This window comes from Pistacia vera, unplaced genomic scaffold (assembly GCF_008641045.1).
Source record: "Pistacia vera cultivar Batoury unplaced genomic scaffold, PisVer_v2 Contig246, whole genome shotgun sequence".
Classification (NCBI taxonomy): domain Eukaryota; kingdom Viridiplantae; phylum Streptophyta; class Magnoliopsida; order Sapindales; family Anacardiaceae; genus Pistacia; species Pistacia vera.
Genome location: NW_022196053.1, coordinates 1388519 through 1407970, shown reverse-complemented (window position 1 = coordinate 1407970; position 19452 = coordinate 1388519). Strand labels below are relative to the sequence as shown.

The 19452-nt window shown below is 33.9% G+C and overlaps 1 protein-coding gene across 1 annotated transcript; it reads right to left on the bottom strand.

Moving 5' to 3' along the window:
* Nucleotides 1–601: 601 nt before the first annotated feature.
* LOC116131937 (polyadenylate-binding protein RBP47-like) lies at nt 602–4552 on the bottom strand. The gene is made up of 6 exons (XM_031417610.1): nt 3914–4552; nt 2336–2816; nt 1656–1723; nt 1451–1581; nt 1243–1339; nt 602–1024 (listed from the first exon to the last, which is right to left on the bottom strand). Exons 1-6 carry the CDS (start codon nt 4250–4252, stop codon nt 854–856), a joined length of 1287 nt encoding a protein of 428 aa, XP_031273470.1. The 5' UTR covers nt 4253–4552; the 3' UTR covers nt 602–853.
* Nucleotides 4553–19452: the final 14900 nt, after the last annotated feature.

Here is a 19452-nt window from a genome sequence, read left to right as displayed (position 1 = left end):
ATCTTGTACTCCGATTGGTCACCAATCGTCATCATCACCACCTGACTACTTTGCGGTTTCTCGCCTAGATCACAGTGGTGTGTTTACTAGATTTCTAACCTGTAGAGACTAATGCGTAATTTTGCAAAGAAATGTTTGCTAGTTTCAAACATGCTGGACATACTGATGTTAGATTGCGCGACTGGAGAGTCGACCTCTTGATCGAGTCAAGAGACAGTCCGGATTTCAGAACATTGATTAAGATATAACAAAACAAAGTTGTACAACTGTAAAAACGTGGCCCCTTTCATATCAAGGGATTTATAACAAAGAATCTGTTTATTATTTATTGGAGAGGATTACTTGATAAGAATCTGTTTATATTTAATGTTGAGAGGATTAGGTAAAGCCATTCTACCCGGATTCACGCAATCAGGTAACATCAGCAAGACACAAATTTCCCAGTTTAAGTAATAGAGGTAGGAGACCGCTATATATTTTTAAGACAAAAGTTTACTAAAATACGGATTATGAAAATGCTGACCAACGAATCACTCCCAAATACCGCAAGCACGCAACGATACCACAACTTTAGATCAAACCCAATGACACACTCTCCATCCACAGAGCACACATTGCAAGATCATATATTCCAACAATAAGTTTCTCATTAACTCCCTTAGTTCTAAACAAATAATAAATCCAATCCCTAGAAAACTACCTCAGGTTGTCAAAATTCAGTTCCGCTCCAAAACGGAAGGGATTTTATAACAATTCTACATAACCAAGAGGACTTCAAAGAAATCAGGCAGATTTGCCTTTTCTAGCGTGATAACATTTGATTATAGCAGCTACACATTCTCATTCAGTTCCTTCAGCTTACTTGTTGCTGGTGACTGCCATAAACAGGGTAGGCCCCGTAGCCTGGGGCTGCTGCAGCATACATGCTTGGATCATGTGGTGGAGGTAGAGCATAGCCATAACCATCATAGACCTGCCCTCCATAATATGCACCACCCCATTGGTTCCCGTAATCTCCTCTAAACTGTTAAACCACAAATATTCTAGTTATTGAACAACTCGTAACAAAATATAATACCATACCAACTCAATTTGATAGCTCAATTGTTTTCTGATGCTCAGTTCAGTATTCATCAAAAAAAATTCTTTCCAGATTTCAAATAGTATTCACTGGTATACGATTTAGCACAATGCTTATTCAATTTTAAGAAATGCTTGGTAGTAAATGGGGGAGAGACATGCCTGCTTATTAGCTGGATTGCGGCCCCAAGAAAGACGCACTGTTTGCTTGCCAATTACCGTCCCATTCAATTTTTGCAATGCTTCCTCAGCATAATCTCTGTTAAGAAAGATCAAAAGTAACTGAGCGATTGAAACATGAACTAGAGTAAAGATAAATTATTACTTTGTTTACCAATATGCCACAGGAAAATACAACCAGAAACTTCACCTGTTGGCAAATTGTACAAACCCACATCCTTTTCCAACTGGTATTTTAACAGAGACTATTTCACCATACTGAGAAAAAGGTTGTCTGAGATCTTCATCAGTGACATTAGGGTCAAGCCCTCCAACAAATATCTATAACAAAACAAGGATTAGCCAAAGTGCTGGTCCTTATCCAAAAAACTAGATGAAAGAGGTATGAAACTCACTGTTGTATTTGAAGAATCCCCATCAGATTGAAAGCCTTGGCCTGAGGCACCATTTGATGCATATCCACCTACCAAAACAAAAGCCAAGCAGAAAAAGAATCACTTGAACTGACAATATGAAGATGACTTTTACAAAAACATTTTCCATCTTTCTCTTCTCTTTGTGGTCCTGCATCATCGTTAGAAACATAAGACAATAGCGAAAATAAATATCAACAAGCTTAACTAAAGTGGCTCAACAAAGAAGCAGAGATAAATAAAGCATAAAAACAGAAAATCACTGTTCCCACAATAACAATGCCACTTTGACATGTAAAAATCCAAAACTACTTATTGATACATACAGAAACTGAAGTCTGGAAACTAGTCACATCAATAAAGAGGAGGTGGTATTACAGTGTAATCTATGAAGTGAGTCCAAACATTATTGGTTCATAGTTTTTACCTAGAAAAAACTAGATGTGGATAACAAAAGATTATAGGAAAAGCTATAGAAAGAACTTCTAGCACAAATGATGCCAGAAAGATATTTGAAACTGGCTGAAATGAGTAAGAGTTCACTTCTAACAATATATATACCAACAGGACGTATGGACACAAAGAAGTGTCAAGAATCCTGGAGAATTCATTCAGCAGAGAGAGGAAGAGGAACAAGCAATGCAAGAAGGTTAATTAACTACCTTGTAATGAATATTGTTGTTGATATCCTGAGGACTTCCTGGGAGTAGCAGCACCAATTCGCATGGGCCTACTTGAACAATAGACACCATTCATTTCAGTCATGGCCTGTGATCTCTCATTATCATCTCCAAACCTCACAAAACCATAACCTTTTGAGCGACCAGTATTGGCATCAAAGACAACTTTTGCAGCTTTAACAGATGGATATTTAGTAGCAAACGTTTCATGCAATAAGCTATCAGTAACATCAGCAGCTAAATCTCCTACAAAAATGGAAAGATCAGGACTGTTATCTGAGCGCTTGTCACCCGTGCTAAATGTTGCCCAGTTCAGGCGGAAAAGCTGGTCTGTATTAGGCATCAGCATGGTAGCATAGCTTTGTAGAACTTTCTCAGCTGTTGCATGGGTAAAAAATTCCACAAATCCATAGCCCTCTGACTGTCCTGTCTGCTTATTGCGAATGACCTTAATGGAGGCAATCTACAAAATATATAACACTACATGTTAGAGAAGAGAAGGCAAGGCACCCAAATAAATAGATAAAAAAATAAAAATGAAGTAGGACTCCTCCATTTGAATATCCAGGTGTAATGAGATTTCAGCTAAATGATACAAACTTCTAACATATAACATCTCCTGAGAGTATTAAAGGTTTACAACAAATAGTTTTCCCAGAAAACATCCCCACAGAACATCTTCCGGGAGATTAAATGAAAAAAAGAGCCTAAGCGGTAATAAAACCTAGAAGTAAAATATAAAAGCCTTAGTTGTATATACTATATACCAATACATGCCCTGCAGCTAGAAACACTATAATACTGAAAGTATTGAACATTATAACTTTATTCTTTCTAGGATGAAATAAACATGGTAACGTCAACAAAGAGCATGGTGGAAGGCTAACTTTTTTTCCAAAAAAAAAAAAAGAAAGGGAAAACTGTAACGACCATCTTGCAGTTTTTTTGTTTTTTTTAATTACCAAGGTATCTGGGCCAGCTTGCGCATATCTCAACTAATCTCTTATGGCCCTGAAGTTAACGACTAGGTAAGTCTCCAGTGACCACCCAAGAGTCCTAGTTGACTGCTCGGCCACTCAGTGGTGGCTCATTTTGCAATTATCACCGTTGCAAAAAAAATAGAAAATGAGCATGGCACATTCCAAAGGGAACCAAAACCTCAATGCTTATTATAAAGTATAGTTAATAGTTTTTAAAGTCCGTACTTCACATTCTGCGTAGCTATGACCAATATATGACCAAACCATTCCATATTTAGAATAAAATTACATCATTAACTCTTAAAAATTGAATTAAATTTTTGAGCATTTCCATAATATTCAACGGACTTACACCCCAAATTTATAAACGATTTCAATCCTATAAAATTTTTCACTAAAAGCTACGAGCCTACGACTTCTTTCACTTTCCCATCTAATATAATAAACTAATCATTACCATGTAAACATCCAAATTTATTAAATTGTTAATAAAAACATTTATAAGAACATGAACAAAACACCAAAAGTACGTTGTATTGACATAGAGATAGAGAGAGAGAGAGAGAGAGAGAGTTTGGACCTCTCCAGTGGAACCAAAACAGGTGTGAAGGTAATTCTCATCCATCCAATGGTGCAAATCACCGACCCAAATAGTCTTGTTTTCACCACTGGATCCCCCTTGATGGTGTTGTTGCTGGTGGTGTTGCAGGTGCGGTTGATGATGATGTTGATACTGGTACGGCATATACGGCGGTGGAGGTATAGGATAATGTTGAGGTGGTATCATTTGCGGCTGCATTACCATGGGAGCAGCCGCATACTGCAAGGCCACCCACTGCTGTTGCTGCTGCTGTTGCTGCCGTGGATTCTGCTGGTCGGCCTGCGATGATTCAGAGCCATTTGGTTGCATCTTATTCATTTATAATTATAAATATAAATATCTTCCTCACTTTGAAAACTTAAAGATTTAATTTATTTGTTATGGATTGTAATTAAATTAAGAAAATAATAATAGAATGAATCTGAATTTTTAGAGAGAGAAAGAGCTGAATCTGAGATCGATTGATTAGGAGAGAGAGAGAAGGGAGGTTAGGGTATAAGGAGAAGGATTTATGTTGAGGATGAAGGATAGGTGTGGTGGGTTTGTAAACGCGGTTGAAGTTAGAGCCAATGGATGGGGAGGTGGGGAGTGATGGTAACCGTTGGATTTAATAGAAACTGAGGATATGCATGTGATACTGTTAAGGTCTATCTCTCCTGGATCCGCCGCCAGCTACCCTCACATTCACTCACCTTACTTTAGCAAATTCTTAGATATTTTCGTTATTTTCATATTTGTTTTAGATTTACTAGGAATAGAATTTCTCTATTGCACCTTATCTTACTCTCGCTAACACCAGTACACCACTACAACCCTGACTCCCATTAATGCCTAAACTTACTGTCACAATCTCTACTTAAATTTGATTTTCCCTTGTTTTAGTCCATTAACTACATTTATCTTGCACTCCGTCTATGAATGTGTTATATGTACTTGTGCCATGTCAAAAAAAAAAAGCCCATTCTGCTTAAGCTGATGAGAAATGTTTCGGCCCAGGACAACACCAACTTACTTCTAATAAAAGTTGGACAATAAAATTGAGATTTGAGACCGACACCCTGATCAAACTTTCACCAAACTGGGAGCCAAGACAAGATCTGATACAATAGCTCCAATACCCGTAGAAGCATTTAACAACAGAAGCTAGTGCTTTGTTACTAAATTCGGCAGGGCTTTATTTACAAGTAGAATTGTTTTATTCTGTTGCAAATACGATTTCTTATTTCGTGCACCTTAACTTTGTTGCCGTCCTGATTTACATATAAACGACATGTCAAGCTTTCTGTAAAACTAAAAATGACCTGTCTCTCACATTGTTAGTAACCAGCAACGTTAGAATCATTCACTACAAGGCCACTCCTCAATCGCACTATTTTTAACAACACCATGAAAGCCTACTTTGGGATTCGTCTAATTTTCATAAAAGACCTTGAATATTTTTGTGTTCATGACAATTTATATAAGGTTTTAAAATAAAGTATTCCTCTATTTTTTTAGGTAATTAGTAATTATATAAAAAATAAAGAATTACAATCTAAGTGGGACGAACCCGAAGAAGCACGACCCTAAACAGGGAAGGGACGCCGCCTAACAAAAGAAAGTAAGGGAGCCAGAATGTACACCCTTTACACAGCCAAAAAAAAGGGGTCAGGGATGGCTAACCAAAGAAAACCTTTACACAGCCAAGAAAACAGCAGTAGCCACAACTCAAGACCCCAAAAAACACCTGAAGCAGGAGCAGAAATCAGCCAGAAAATAGTAGCAAAAAAACCAGCTGGAGGAGAGAATCAGCCACAGCCCCACGCTGCACACCACAGCAGCATCATCCAAGCGAAAACACAACAGCAAAAATGCAGCAAGAACAGCCACCCCCTGCTGGTAAAGTATTCCTCTATTTTTTAATTAAGCAAAACTAAGTATAACGTCTTAGAATTATATAAACAAATTAACTGTAGTACGTCCATTATATATATATATATATATATATATACACACTCTTTGGCAAGTGAAGTTAGACTGTAGTACGTATTAGATTCTTGGCATATACCCTTATATAAAATGAGTAACACTCTGTTGATTAAGCTAATAATTAATGAAGTTTAATCAAAAGATAGTCATGCGATACAATTGATGAGGCAACTGCCACTTTGATATATAGACATACTACATACACATGCAATCGTTGAATATATGATCTGATGGAATTAAGTATTTTAAAATCGAAGGTTTATATTACTCCATTTGGAGCATTTCTATATAAAGAAAATGTGACTTCAGTTGAGAGGTTAGACATAAAATCTATGCTGATGATTCATTCCCATAAAGGGAGTGGTGGTGAACTTAAATAATTCATTTAAGTAGTGGTCGACATTGTTAAATGTGCATAGATTATAATTAACAATTTTTATTTATTTTTAATAATGTCCATATATAGTTTAATTATCATCATCACTCATAGAATAAAGCTAATAATTAGTAAAGAACTATAGTCAAACTTAAAAGCCACACACAAGATTTGACTGATACACTACAAGGGTACGATCCATTCTAAATCTCACTTCCCTAACATGATAATTAAATTTCATGTTATTCGACAATTGAAGGTGCCCCCGTGCGCAAGCTCTAGATTGTGATCATGGAAGCCTCAAACATATCTTCACTCCTCGCATTTGTTAATTACCATATTTTGTTTATTCCAAAGTTGCTTTTCTTGGCAGGAGCACTTTGGATGATAATGGCTATGGTCTCAATTATACACTTGTATTATTAACTCTCTTTATTCCAATTGTCGAAATCTGATGACTAAAATCGATTTTATTAAGAAAAATGTTAACCTTACAAAGATGCAAACAAAAATGAGCATACAAAGACAAATCCTACCCTTAAAAAAAGGGAGAAAGAGAGAGACAATCATAAAAATTAAAGACAGAATTTGTCTTTGTATGTCCCTTTTTGTATACATCTTTGTAAGGCTAGCATTTCTCTTTTATTAATACTTCGCCACGCCATAATTTTAATTAATTTGATGGATTTCATAGGATATGTCTCAGGTTTAATTGCTTAGTGATAGAGTTTATATGCATCTAGAAATCAATTTCCAAGAGTTGAGGGGAAATATTCCTTTTAAAAATTTCGGTAGTGACAATAACAATACAATCCCAACATTTGAGGAAAAAAATATCAACTTGTCAAGATTCCTACTTTATGTTCTGCAATTTGAGTTGTCAACCAAAGTCAACAGAACTTTGAAAGGGATGGACTATGGTTGCCAATTTAGTTCATAAAGTCTCAGCAGACCTGAAAACAACTCTTTAGAAGTTGCATAATTCACAATGTTATATAATAAGTAATATATAATTAAGACAAAATTTCACGAATTATATCCAATCAACTATTGCCATAGATAATTGATGGGTATATTTTAAATTTGTATTTCAGATTTACATATAATTTTTTTTATAAATCTAATAATATAACAAAGTAGGTAAATCTAAATTTTTTTTATGAATTATTAATAAAACAACATATTAATCATAGTAATAAAGTAGCTCACAAATACACATTTCTTAAAGTATAATAAGAGAGAAAATTTATGGTACTATAGTTGTATAATTGATGTATGTATATCATATAAGTATTAAAATATTTGAACTTGTGATATGAATGATGCAATACTCGTATAATATTTTAGATCTATTCATAAGTTGTGAGCATTTTTAATCAGTTTAACACAGATCCGGAATTAAATTTCAGGAAGAGAACTCAGAATTCTGAACTTTGAGTTCAGTATATACGCTAATCAAGCTGTCTTTATTGATGAATTTTACAAATACATGGAAGGAAACGACAGAAATAACAGGACGGTACATAGACTACAGAAATTGAAAGCATACCCAAATATTGAACACTAATATCATTTATTTGATGATGGAAATTTTGCGATAATTAAGAATTAATTATGCGTCTTTAATTTAGTTTGGACCTTCAGCGCCGGGCCCATGAGAGTGACCAGCACCAGGACTGTGGCCTGGTTCCGTGGGACGGTAGTCGTCCGTTCTGTCTGCTGAAACACGGTGTTCTGCTGCTATCGAGGGACAAGGAGGACTGTCACCCACTGAGCGGGTTGCCTTTGCCTCATGTTCTAAAATGCAGCGGCTTGAGTTGATAATATTATCATTCACACCCTGATTCTCAATGTTTCTCTCTATTTCCTTAAAAATCACCCTCCCCTCGATGGACATGATTCCATATGAACAAGTGATCAATACAAAGAGAAGGGCACTGATGAAAATCATGTTAAAATTTGTAGCCATAATGAGAGATTATGGGGGAATAGTAGCTCTAGTGATTCTGAAGCTAACGAGGGAAGAAGAGATGGGTAGGTATGGCTGAACTCGGTTGTCACCTTGGGTATTTATAGAGTTCCAGTAGTCAGTGATGGTAGAATTTCCTAGAAATATTAATTCAAAATAAAATGCACTGAAAATGCAAATAGGTTATATAATGATTATGTTTCCTCTTATTTTCTCTGTTTTAGTGACTCAAGTGTCTGATCAGTAGTATATTCTTTTATGGCGTGAGGGATCTATTATTTTCTTCATTTTACTTTTGCATGCCCCATGCAACTATTCTCTCTATTTATGTCTCTTAATTTTCGGAATATTGATATAAACTTACACGTATTTGTTGAATGAGACTTTTCTGGTGCAAATCCAAACACATTAATTTGACTTAATGTTCGGTCCTTAAAGGTTGATCATCTGCTCGAAAAACTATTTGGAAAAGCTGCAGGTGATCCTGAATCTACACTTACTTGAAAGATCATTCCCTTTCAAAGTCTTGTATCATGCATTATACCAGCACCTCTTACTTTTTTCAATATTGAAGTTGAGAGTGTCGGCTGACTGAAAATTAAATTAGCAGGTTCAATAAGAAACTAAAACATGGAAATCCTAATCACAGCTCAATTAAAGTCTTGTTAATTGTTAAGTAAATTTTCTGAATCTCGTTGTCTCTAATGATACACGTAGAATCAGACACGTACTCACATAGAGATTTGAACCCACTCAACTTTTAAAAAGTATTATGTTTTATAGATTTTACAATTTCAATCCTAATTAACTTCATGTTGACTCCACAAAATAAATTATTAAGAAACATTTTTTTAATTTTTCTCTTCTCTTCGTTTCCTCACATTTTCTTTCAAATTATATTTTTTCTTTTGGTTGGATATTCAAGAAAGACAACTTTTTTTTTTATTACAAGGCAAAATGATGCTCATTTTATTTTTATTTTTTTTACTTAAAATTCTTTTCTTTTATCTTTCTTAATTGATGAAAGATCATAAGCCATAAGTTTTTGTTGAGTTTAATAAATGAGTTTGAAATTGGAAGATTAAATTACTATATTTTGATGTAGGTTTTGATTTAATCTTGTTCATGTTGAGGTATGAATTAATTAGTTATTTTCAAGTTGGGTTTAATAAATTTTGGTTAGTTATTGAGTTAATTTTGAATGGTTTAAAGAATTGATGAAACCCTAAGTTGTAAAGATTTAGGGATTATACAACGTTTTTAGAATATAAAAAATCGTTGAGAACAATTGTAGAATTAATAATTTGGTATATATAACTTTTAAAATTACATTTTTATGCTTATTATTTCAGTATATATTTTATTATAAATTTTGATATTTTGATATTTTGAATCCACTGATTCAGAATTTCGGCTTCATCCCTGAGTAGAGTAGTATACACGCATTGATTGTAAGTGTTGTTTCTCAATTCAAAGAACTTATAAATATGATAAATACGTTTGCCGTCTTTGAAGAGGTAAGAATAAGATTAGAAGTTTGATATGGCAACTCATAAATTCCGTGTGGAAATTGAAAAATGGGCAATATCCCTTGAATTTACTATTAATATCTTCAAATTTTCAAGCTTTTGATAATTGATATTGCGCAGCTGTCATATCTTATTTTCAAAAGAATCATGCATATTCTCTTTGACTTCTTAAAATGACATTCAAGTGGCATTTTTCTGGTGATATATTTAGTATTTGTATTTTATTATAATTATTATAACCCATATTACTATTACAATGCTTAATTAACCATATGTGTATAAATATATAGTTGAGTGCCTATTGGAAAAAAAATATATATATTTTTGCAAGAAAATCTGTTGGTTATTATGATAAGAATCAAGGTAGGATTTTGTGGGCTCCTTCTGACTGAAAAATCTCCTTCCAGTGAACTTCAAATTGTAAAAACAGTATTATGTAATTCTGTTGAGCACTTAAGTTGGCCAGGAATCAAAAGAAACCCAGCCCCCCTTCCCAAAGAAAATTGAAAATCTCAACCGAAGGACAGGAACAGGACAGGAGGCAACTAGCTGAATAAGCCCAAAAAGGAGCACAGGAGGACCACCCCCAACCACACCCCCCCTCCTCTCATTAATTCAACATTCAGCATTAAAGTTGAAGGAATGTATATCAGTTTATCACCTTTCCTAGCCAACCGCACTCAAGTATTTGATAAGCTCACATGGTTAGGGCACTTTCCATTAATTTTCTAGTATAATGGTGGTTTAATTTAATTAATCGACTAGAGGCCAAAGGATCACAAGGACAAAATGACAGAATAGAGTAATTTAGCGCCATTATTATATCAAGATAAAATCAAGTTTAGTTTATAAAAATAAAGATTTTTTGAACAATAATATTTGAAGATCTTGATGCATTACTATAAGTGCTAGTGATCTTGACCAAGTGCGCACTATTTTTTCAAAACTAGTACCAGTAAAAGAAAGGTCTACAAACTTTCAAACCCCACACAAACTCCATCAGGTCCCATTATTGTCTATAAGTGTACAACTTTATACAATGAAATTAAAAAGTCAAATTAAAAGAATGTAATACAATTTTTATTCATCTACAAAATAATACTACACATCCAAGTTGCGGTATACAAATTATTCCACGTTGCGTGCCTCAACTAGCTTCCACTAGTCATTTCACAAATTGACATTGTCAAAGAGATAATAAGGATCTTGAAATTAAGGGAATGGTGGCTAGAGCTGGTATTGGCTCCTGGAGTTGGGGAAGCTACCTCTACCGCTAAGCACGGTTGAAACCCAGTGACCAGCACCATCAATCACTGATATGTAGTGGATGGATTATCATTGCTAAGGCGTGGCTTTGACAATAAACAGTATGAGTATGTGTCTCTATTAGGATTTACGAGTTACATGGGCCGAGATCATGCAACGGCTCGAATTCAAGCCCATGTGTAGGCCCAAACCCAAAACGGCCCAGAAACGAAGTTGAGGTAATACACACGAGAGTGAATGCCTCAGTCTGCAATAATTGAAGCCCTCCCCCTGCTGATTGGTTTAAAGTCAATAGTGTTGCACCTTTTGTGAAGTACTCTGACAAAGGAGCAATGGAAATTGTAATAAGAGAGACATAGGTATGTTGTTAACGGCGCAAGCAAAAAAAAATTTTGCTACAACACCCCTTGTAGTTGTAGCAGAGGCGTCAGCTGTTAGGGAAGCTATACTTTCGACTGCCAATCTAGGTTTGAGTAGAGTCTTACTAGAAATAGACTATTTAGATCTTATTATGATCTAATGGAAGGAAAAAGTTTTTTGAAAGATTGATGGTATTGTAAGATATGTATATATATACAACCTAGCCCACAGTTGTTCTTTAGTTGAGTTTCAGTGGACTAGTAGAAAAGCTAATATGTTAGCACATGAGGTTGTAAGGTTAGCAGCTTTGGATTCTTTTGCTTTTGAATTGGCTGTCTTCTTACCCTATGAGTATATTGAGAATTTGTCTTCAGGATAAGCCATGTTAATATCCAATTGGATTAGGTTGCTTGTCTTCTAGACTATGACTTTCATATGCACGTTGTTATCTCATATAAATTGCCTCCCCCCCCTCCAAAAAAAAAAAAAAAAAAAAAAAGAATGCTACTATATGTCAAAATGAATGTACTTAATTTATCGGATTTAATCAATGCCATATGTTAGACACCACCTCATCTAAAGATCAATTATTATTAGAGGTAGGCTCATAAAGCAATTAGGCTTGATATTCAAGCTCAAGCTCAGTGAACAAGTACTGCTAGACAATCCAATTAAAAATTCAGAGAATCAACCGTTTTAGAAAAGATGATGCTAGAAGGGTAAGCATTTCTGAGTTGTGAGAAAATAATCTGACCATGAAGGTACCTTTTAAGAAGTTGATTTACTGCTCCCAGCATTATACAGAGCTGCATACATACTTACCAATACATGAGCAGATAACAGGCAACCTGCACATTGAATAAGAAGTAAAAAACTTGATAGTTGACCGTTGGCATTCCATAAGATGAAGATCGTCTCCAGACAAAAATGTTCTGCATATCATCAGAGTACACTTTTCACTGCTCTCAGATTCCATATATAGCAGTTATTGCAGAGGACGGGATCACTGTATCTGTATAATCAATCCTCTCAATATAATAGAAAAAGGAGGTGTAATTAATTCCATGTCCTTTCTTTGTGTTTAAAATATGTAGTCCTATAAAAGCACTAGCACCCAAGAGGGATAATAGTAATTAATGGATTCGGTTTCAATTAAGTTAAAGTATTTGATGTGTGGTACATTCAATCAGCATTTATTCACGTCACATGTCACTTCATATTAAGTTTACTTCATTTATAAGTCTTTTAAGGATAAACTTGACTTATACCACCTACTTGTAAGTTTACATAAGCTTACTTCATTTGTAAGTTTATTAATACATGTGATTCTATTAATGTTTACTTTACCTGTAAGTATATTATTATAACATTATGTAAGCCTACATTTTACCCAAATAAGAATACTCATTTGTAACTTGTACAAGCCGTATTTGTATAAAAAAAAAAAAAGTGGACGTAAAATTTACACCTACTATCAAACCGTTTTAAAAATCTATTTCTTATGTCATCGACTCATTGTTGTGTTTTATTTTATTCATTGATCTAGCATCAGAATCATGAGTTTAACATAAACTCTTACATGGATCTCTTTTCGTTAGCGTAGAAAACTCCATCAATACAATCCAAAGTTGGAGACATCAAGAAAGTTAAGCATTTAAATGAAATTAGCATAATAAATAAGCGTGTATCAGCCGCATCTAGGCTACAATTAAGCATTCAGTTCAGCATGGAATTGTGTGCACCATGATTAAATAGTTTTACACGAAATATAGATTAATTAACATCAAACAACAATTTATATGCATATACATATTGAATTCATGTATTTTGACAATTAAATTCAACAACTTCATATCTAATTGTCTGAAATTAAAGAATCATTAATAATGAGATATAAATTTTTTAATATTGATCTACCCAAAATTAATTTCCACGAAAAAATCTCACCAATAATTTTTTAACACAAAATTCCCAGTTGAGGAAGCACGTGTCCGCTGACCACAATCAGGCTACAGACACTTCACCCTCACAGAGGAGGCCCAAAGGCCATAGCCCAAACGCCTAACTCTGTCAACACAAGTATTCTTTTCATGGTAAATGTATTTCTCTTTTTATTCATCTTTTCGTTGTATACAAAGGTTGCTATTTATACAACTCAGGAAGAAATGCTGAGAAGTTAAGAAGATATACAAGCTATATACATGGTAATCAAATAAAACAAAATTAACCTTGCCAATATATTTTTGATATAGATCAATACTTTGATCATATCCTTCCAGAATATGGACTTGCCAATTTTCTCCAATTCCAACTCACGCCAACACTCCCCCCAAGTTGGTGCATAGATATCTCCAATACCCAACTTGTCAAGTGAGTTGTAGAATATTTTACTGGGCACAGCCTTTGTCAGATTCCGCCAGTTGTTCTTCAGACTTAACAAATGGAAACTGAATTACTTGGCTTCTGGTTCTCTTTGATGAATGTCGATCCACTTCAACATGTTTTGTGCGATCATGTTGAATTGGTTATGTGCAATGTCTATGGCTGCCTTGTTGTCACAAAATAAATTCTACAGACATAGTGTATAACCAATCTCTGTAAGTAACCCTTTTAACCAAAGGAGTTCACACAACCCTTGGTCATCCTCTGAATCCAGCTTCTGCACCTAGATAGTGCCACCACTTTTTGTTTCTTACTCCGCCAAGTGACTAAATTTCCTCCACAAAGGTAAAATATCCAGATGTGGATCTTCTGTCAGTAATACTTTAGTGTATGCCCTAGACCAATCGTGTCATCGGTTCCGAGGCATTATGTTTTGTAGATATATGTATGTATATAGTTTGATATACATTTTATCTTATCATAAAAGAAATGTTTCTTATTTCACATGTGGTTTATTGCTTCATTTATATATATGTATTATGTGAAATGTCCGATGATACAAATCTTTAGAAGATCAATCATCAAAGTATTCCCTACATAGGTAATATTAATTGGGCAATAATATTACATAGTAGGCATGCCTGAATGCCTCCGTAGAATATCATGTGATGGTATTGGTGTGGGTGATTATAAAGTTATATCACTAGGGCATTAGCATGGATACGCGTTAGTGAACTTTTTATTGAATATGGCCATTTATGATGAATCCCATGGACATTTAAAATGTAGTCAATGATTTTCATAAGATCGTACTAGGTATTTTTAATCCTTAGACCTGAGATATCACGGTTGGATTCTGCATAAACGATGGTTCATATGTGTATAACATAGGCTATCAGCCATGTGTTAATAAGCCGATTTGGCCATTTGTTGTTTATGTGTGAGGACAAGTGATAGTCAAGATGGGATCCGTTGACTTGGTATAGATTGATATCAAGTTCCAAGACAAATGTCAAGAATCATTGGAAAAGGGAATCTCCGGCCGGGGTATATAAAATGTTCATGAAAGGTTGTTTCATGGTGACACGTTCCATATGTTTAAATTAAAATTAAGATAAGGATTTTGACATACCATGAATCCATTCTAATTAGGATTAGACAACGGAAGGATTTGATTATACAACTGTATGTTGTAAAGGTTCGTTGGAGTATATCTTCATTGTGACTTAGGGGTTATGGAGCATTGCTAATGCCTACTATAATCAGTGGAGTTTTGTTCATAAAGAGTTATGCCAAAACATATCGAAATAGTCTGTGATATTGGGCCCACGGCTAGGCCACATTGAACCTAAGAGGTCACACATAAAAACAAGAGATGAAGAAATAGCCAAAGAGATTGATTATCCAGGTTGCTAGCACCTCCCAAAGGTAATAAAGTTATTTATATTAATCATTTTCTTTATTTAAATTGGATTTTACAAGGGGTTGTAATTGTAAACAATTTAGGGTTAAATGTTATGTAACAATTTAAGAGTTAAATTGTTAATTGTGATTAAATGTTAATCCATGTTTTATTTAAAGAAGTTTAACAACTTCATAACAATTATGGAATTGTTTAAGGAAGTCCAAAACAATATTGAATTGTTTACAAGGATTCCTATATAAAGAAAATGTATATGAATTTTTGGGTAGAGAGAAAAATCTCTAAGAACCCTAAATTTCCTCTTGGTCAAATCTCTTCTTCCCTTGTGTGGATACTCTTTTGCTTAATTTCTCTTGAAATTAAGAGTCTCCAGTTGCTAAGGACTTAAGGAACATGTTCTACCTTACTTATTTCATTTTGATTAGAAATTTTTTTTAAACATGACTATACTTGTTATAGCATGATATGCTTGATTCTTCATGCATCCATCCTTCAAATGGTATCAGAGCCAATTTGATCCTTATTTGTCTAAACTTGGCCAAAAATTTCATGTTCTATGATGAAGATGAGCTGTAATTTTTCAAAATTTTTGTGAAGTTTTGTGATAACTGCTTTGTAGAGTTGTAGATCCATGCATGTAGCCTTTATTTGCCATAAAAATTGTTTTTTAATCATTTAGTGGACTAGCAAAATTCGGCCATGACTTGGTGTTTGATTTTTTTATTTCAATTAATTCATATACTTTTGTTTGAAGACATGAAGGTTATGGCACAAACATCAATATTTAATGGAAATTTTAATGTTGATTGAAGTTGGTCAAATGAGTTTTGGTTAAAATGTTACTTGTTCAATATTGGGCTTGAAATGAGATTCTTATGGTTAGGGCATTGTATGGATGCTACTATGTCAATTTTTGAAAATTGATGTTGTTCACATGATTTTGATTATGTGACATTTTGGCCATGACAAGTTTGTATATTAATTATTGATTAATTAGCATACTTGTTTAGACAATTCAAATTAATGTTTTAATAGTGATTAAAATGTTCATTGATACATGGTGTTTTTGTTCATATAGAATAGTTGCATATTTTTTAGTAAGGTGCAAAAGGGTTGTTTGATCTTGATTGGCATAATTTGTATGTTATATTGTGTTTGTTAAATATGTGATTTAATGGACATTAAAGGGTATTAAGATAATTTGTCTTAAAGATTAAGGGTAAAATGCTTTGTGCCAAAATATGGAAAGTGTGTGAACACAATTTATTGTTAATTATGTGTTTGATAAGATTAATTAATTAATGTTTATAAATATGACATGTGTCTTATAAGATACATGTTTAATTGTTAGCTTATGTGTTTGATAAGTTCAATGCCATGTGTCTTATAAGTAAGGGTTGAATATTGCTTATTATGTAAATGTTACATTATACCCTAAAGTTTAATAAATTGTTTTTTAATTTATGCTTATTGATGGGCAATGTTGAATATATTAATATATGAGATATATGTGTGTTATATCAACTAATGCATTTTTGTCATGTTTCATAACATGTAATGCTATATTGAAGCATGCAATATACCTGTATGTTTTATGCATATTAATTATGCCATTGTATATAGTTAAGTTTTAATATTTATGAAGTGTTGAAACTTAATTTTATGGCATACATTTAGTTTTAGGTTGTAGTTGGGGGTTTATGTTTTATATTAGTTGATACATATATGGATATTATAGGGTAATATTAAAACATTAACCTAAAATAAAACCTAAACTTTAAATCTTCCCTAATTAAATATTAAGTCTATGCCTTCCATTATGAGTCACTTAATTCTTTGCCATAAAATTAGAGATCCCGATTTCTATTAGTGTGGGATGCTAATTTATGACTTAAATTGATTGTCTTAGTTCTTGGATAGAAATTCACATTGTACCCAAATTTCTATTATGTGAGGGTATAATAGGAATTCTATTTTAAGAAAGCATAATGGGGATTTAACTAGTATAGGGTACCAAGATTTCTATTATGTGGTATCTGAAACTAGAGGCAAGAAAATGAATCATCGTTATATGGTGATATAAAAGGAAATAGTTTCCTACTTATTGAATTTAATAGACCAAGATTTCTATTATGTGGGTTTATGAAATTTGATAAGAATTTGATTCCCCACTAGAAATTTAAATCCAGCAAATTTCCGAATCTTTATCCGGAAGTATAGGATTTGAATAAAAGTGGGAGCTAATTATTAGCTTAATAAAAGTTATATATAACAAAACACTCATAATTTGTTTTAATTTTCTTGCAGCATCTCTCATAAGATAAAAATAGTGAAAGTGAATAATCTACTGTTGAAAATCCTGGATGATAAGAACAAGTTAGTTGGCCTTAGTAATTTCAATGATTGGTTGAGGAACATGAAAATAATATTGAATTCAGAACACGCAGCCTATGTTTAGAACAACCCCTGCCTGAACCTCCTCCTTCTGATGCTCCTTGATGAGCATAATGAATATAAAAAATGGAAGAAATGAACTTAAAGCTCGCTCTTATATGTTGGCATCGATGAGTGACGAGCTTCAGAGAAAGTGTAAAAGATGAAAAATGCTAATGAAATTTACCTCGTTACAAGAGTTTTATCGTGAGAATTCGGGATAAGGCAATATATTAAGTTCAACTTTATTTGGAATGAAGTTGAAGAAGGGCGTGTCACCAGAAGAACATGTCATAAATGATTAACATCTGGGGCAATTAGATGCCATGAGAATTGAAATGCCGGATCCCTCAAGGAGATTTGGTTCTCCAATCTCCTACCTCAAGTTTCACACCTTTCATCAATAATTATCACTCAATAGGATTGAGAGAAAACTTCCTGATTTGTTGAATGAATTCAACAGTTTATGATCAGGAAAGAAAAGGCAAAGGCAAGAGGTTGTAAGTAGGGCTTCTTCCAGTAAGACAAAGAAGAAAAAGCCAATGAAATCCCAAAAGAAATTGGCAACAAACCCAAGGGAAAGGATTTAAGAACAAGGCTGCTCCTCAAGCCAATAAATCTAATGAAATTGGCCAATGCTTTTGGTGTAAAGAAAGTGGGCACTGGAAGAGGAATTGTCCTCTTTATCTAGAAAGTCTTAAGAAGACTAAAGCTCTTCGCATGCGAAGACTGGATCAGGTATGTCCCAATGCTATGTCATTGAATTTGAATTAATGTTAGTTCAAATAATTCAACCTGGATATTAGATTCAGCTGCTACTTCACACATTGTGTTTTTTTACAGATCTGCAGAATAGTTCTGCTCTAGCAAAAGATCAAGTCATGTTAAGAATGGCAAATGGAACAAATTTTTGCTGCCGAAGCCATGGGAACATGCAGTTTAAGGCTTCCATCAGGACCATTTTGTATTTGTACAATGTCCTGTATTTTGCTAAAGCCACTAGAAATATAATTTCTGTTTCTGTATTATGTAATTGGTTACAGTATACAGTTCAGTAGAATGAATGTTTGTTTATTTTGGATAAACTGTTGGCAAAGCTACATCATACAAATGGTTGTATGTGATAGAATTAAATGGGCAAGCATAATGAATTCCATTACTAATAAACGAACTCGAAATGAAATTAATCCTAAATTACTTTGACATCATAGATTAGGTCTATAGGAGACAGAAGAATAAACCAGTTAGGAGAAAGTGGACTTTTAGTTCATTGGGTTCAAACCTATCCGACCTGTGAATCTTGTCTTCAAGGAAAAATGACCAAGTCACCCTTTAAAAGTAAAGGGGAAAGGGCCAAAGAATTGTTGGAATTAATACATACGAGTATGATGGACCATTTAATGAAATGGCCATAGGAGGTTTTCACTACTTCATTACCTTTACTGATGATTATTCAAGGTACGGGTTTGTTTTTAATGAAATATAAATCAGAATCTTTTGAAAAGTTCAAAGAATTCAAGAATGAAGTGAGAAACAAACTGGAAAGAGTATTAAAATTTTACGATCAGATCGTGGAGGTGAATACTTAAGTACGGAATTTCGAGATTTTCTAAAAGAAAATGGGATTATATCACAATTAACTCCTCCTTTACACCACACACAATGGTGTATCTGAAAGGAGAAATCGTACTTTATTATATGGTGCGATCGATGATGACTTTTACGGACTTACCGATTTACTTGTGGGGGTATGCCTTACAAACACAGTGCATATTTTAAATAGAGCACCATCTAAATCAGTCCAGAAAACAC